This window comes from Mandrillus leucophaeus, unplaced genomic scaffold, assembly GCF_000951045.1.
Source record: "Mandrillus leucophaeus isolate KB7577 unplaced genomic scaffold, Mleu.le_1.0 Scaffold4, whole genome shotgun sequence".
In the NCBI taxonomy this organism is placed as follows: domain Eukaryota; kingdom Metazoa; phylum Chordata; class Mammalia; order Primates; family Cercopithecidae; genus Mandrillus; species Mandrillus leucophaeus.
Window position 1 is genome coordinate 11,615,421 of NW_012104253.1, and position 2,263 is coordinate 11,617,683.

Here is a 2,263-nt window from a genome sequence, read left to right on the forward strand (position 1 = left end):
GCGCTGGAGCTGGGGGTCTAGCTGCGCGGGTGGCGGCACGTCCCTTCAGGTGGGCGGCTGTCTGGGTCTGGCGACAGCGCTCCTCAGCCTTTCCTCCCGGTGCCAGCTCGCGACTGTCATCGCCCCATCACTTCTTGCTGCGGAGAGCATCACAAGCACCTGGAGGACCGGCATCAGTCGCTTTGGCCCCTGAGTGTCCGTCCGAGCCTAGGGGAGCCTGTCCTCCCGCGCCTTGTCGGGGCCCGGCCAGGCACCTCCGCCGCCGGCGCACGGACGCGGGCACCGAGCACTAGATTACGGTGAGTGGAAGCTGGCCCGGAGAGGCCCTGCAGGCCCGACATCCGCCAGGCACCAGGGCTGGGAGGGGTGAGGGGCGCGCGCCGCAGTGCGGCGGCCCTGGAGTCGCCGCGGGGGGCAGGGCGCGCGGGGCTTGGGGCCTGCACGCGTGCCTTGGACGTTGGCACCCTTAGCTAACGTGTCTGCTGTGTTTTGCAGGCTGCTGGACCTCGGCACGTTGACGAGATTTCCCTGCAGTACCGCGGAGGATTACTTTGAATTGCAGTGGCCGCCTGTGGTCTGGAATATTTAGAACTTAAGTCTATTATTTCGGGCACCATGACTTTGAGGCTTTTGGAAGACTGGTGCAGGGGGATGGACATGAACCCTCGAAAAGCGCTGTTGATTGCCGGCATCTCCCAGAGCTGCAGTGTGGCAGAAATCGAGGAGGCTCTGCAGGCTGGTTTAGCTCCCTTGGGGGAGTACAGACTGCTTGGAAGGATGTTCAGGAGGGATGAGAACAGGAAAGTAGCCTTAGTAGGGCTTACTGCGGAGACTAGTCACGCACTGGTCCCTAAGGAGATACCGGGAAAAGGGGGTATCTGGAGAGTGATCTTTAAGCCCCCTGACTCTGATAATACATTTTTAAGCAGATTAAATGAATTTTTAGCGGGAGAGGGCATGACAGTGGGTGAGTTGACCAGAGCTCTTGCACATGAAAATGGCTCCTTAGACCTAGAGCAGGGCATGATCCCAGAAATGTGGGCCCCTATGTTGGCACAGGCATTAGAGGCTCTTCAGCCTGCCCTGCAATGCTTGAAGTATAAAAAGCTGAGAGTGTTCTCGGGCAGGGAGCCTCCAGAACCAGGAGAAGAAGAATTTGGACGCTGGATGTTTCATACTACTCAGATGATAAAGGCGTGGCAGGTGCCAGATGTAGAGAAGAGAAGGCGATTGCTAGAGAGCCTTCGAGGCCCAGCACTTGATGTTATTCGTGTCCTCAAGATAAACAATCCTTTAATTACTGTCGATGAATGCCTGCAGGCTCTTGAGGAGGTATTTGGGGTTACAGATAATCCTAGAGAGTTGCAGGTCAAATATCTAACCACTTATCAGAAGGATGAGGAAAAGTTGTCGGCTTATGTACTAAGGCTGGAGCCTTTGTTACAGAAGCTGGTACAGAGAGGAGCAATTGAGAGAGATGCTGTGAATCAGGCCCGCCTAGACCAAGTCATTGCTGGCGCAGTCCACAAAACAATTCGCAGAGAGCTTAATCTGCCAGAGGATGGCCCAGCCCCTGGTTTCTTGCAGTTACTGGTACTAATAAAGGATTACGAGGCAGCTGAGGAGGAGGAGGCCCTTCTCCAGGAAGTATTAGAAGGGCATTTCACCTGAGTCTCAGGGAATCACGAAGGGATATGGCAATGAGTAGAGCATGAAGGTAGAACAGTCTATATACTCTTTGACACATACAATCCCTACCTTGTGCTGCCAAGTAACTCATTTTTGTGCAATTATCAGTATAAGCCCTTTGTCGTTTCTATGCCTATTTAAAGTCTCCTAAAGGTGTAATTGACTAGGAAGGATGTAGTTCTACACTGCTGTTTACCTATTTAAATTCATCCTTGTGAATATCTTTGTTGTTGTTGTAGGGACAGAGTCTCGTTCTCGCCCAGGCTGGAGTGCAGTGGCGCGATCTTGGCCCACTGCACCCTCCACCTCCCGGGTTTAAGCTGTTCTCCTGCCTCAGTCTCCCGAGTAGCTGGGACTACTCGTGCCACCACGCCCAGCTAAGTTTTGCATTTTCAGTAGAGACAGGGTTTCACCATGTTGGCCAGGCTAATTTCGAACTCCTGACCTCAAGTGATCCACCTGCGTCAGCCTCCGAAAGTGCTGGGATTACAGGTGTGAGCCACTGCGCCCGGCCTCATCCCTGTGAATTTCTTATTGTACAAAAGTTCTTTCACTACCTGTGTGCAGTGCTCTG

General features: G+C 53.7%; 1 protein-coding gene across 3 annotated transcripts; it reads left to right on the forward strand.

Moving 5' to 3' along the window:
• MOAP1 (modulator of apoptosis 1) lies at positions 1-2,257 on the forward strand. Of its 3 annotated transcripts, none has more exons than XM_011991747.1 (3): positions 1-53; positions 148-299; positions 496-2,257. In XM_011991747.1, exon 3 carries the CDS (start codon positions 616-618, stop codon positions 1,669-1,671), a length of 1,056 nt encoding a protein of 351 aa, XP_011847137.1. In that variant the 5' UTR covers positions 1-53; positions 148-299; positions 496-615; the 3' UTR covers positions 1,672-2,257. The 3 variants fall into 3 exon arrangements, with proteins under 3 accessions (XP_011847137.1, XP_011847136.1, XP_011847135.1); XM_011991746.1 differs by having other exon boundaries at positions 1-49; positions 146-299; XM_011991745.1 differs by having other exon boundaries at positions 1-299.
• Positions 2,258-2,263: the final 6 nt, after the last annotated feature.

Excerpts from the sequence above, each read along its gene's own strand:
- MOAP1 (XM_011991745.1), top strand. The coding sequence starts at position 616 with ATGACTTTGAGGCTTTTGGAAGACTGGTGCAGGGGGATGGACATGAAC.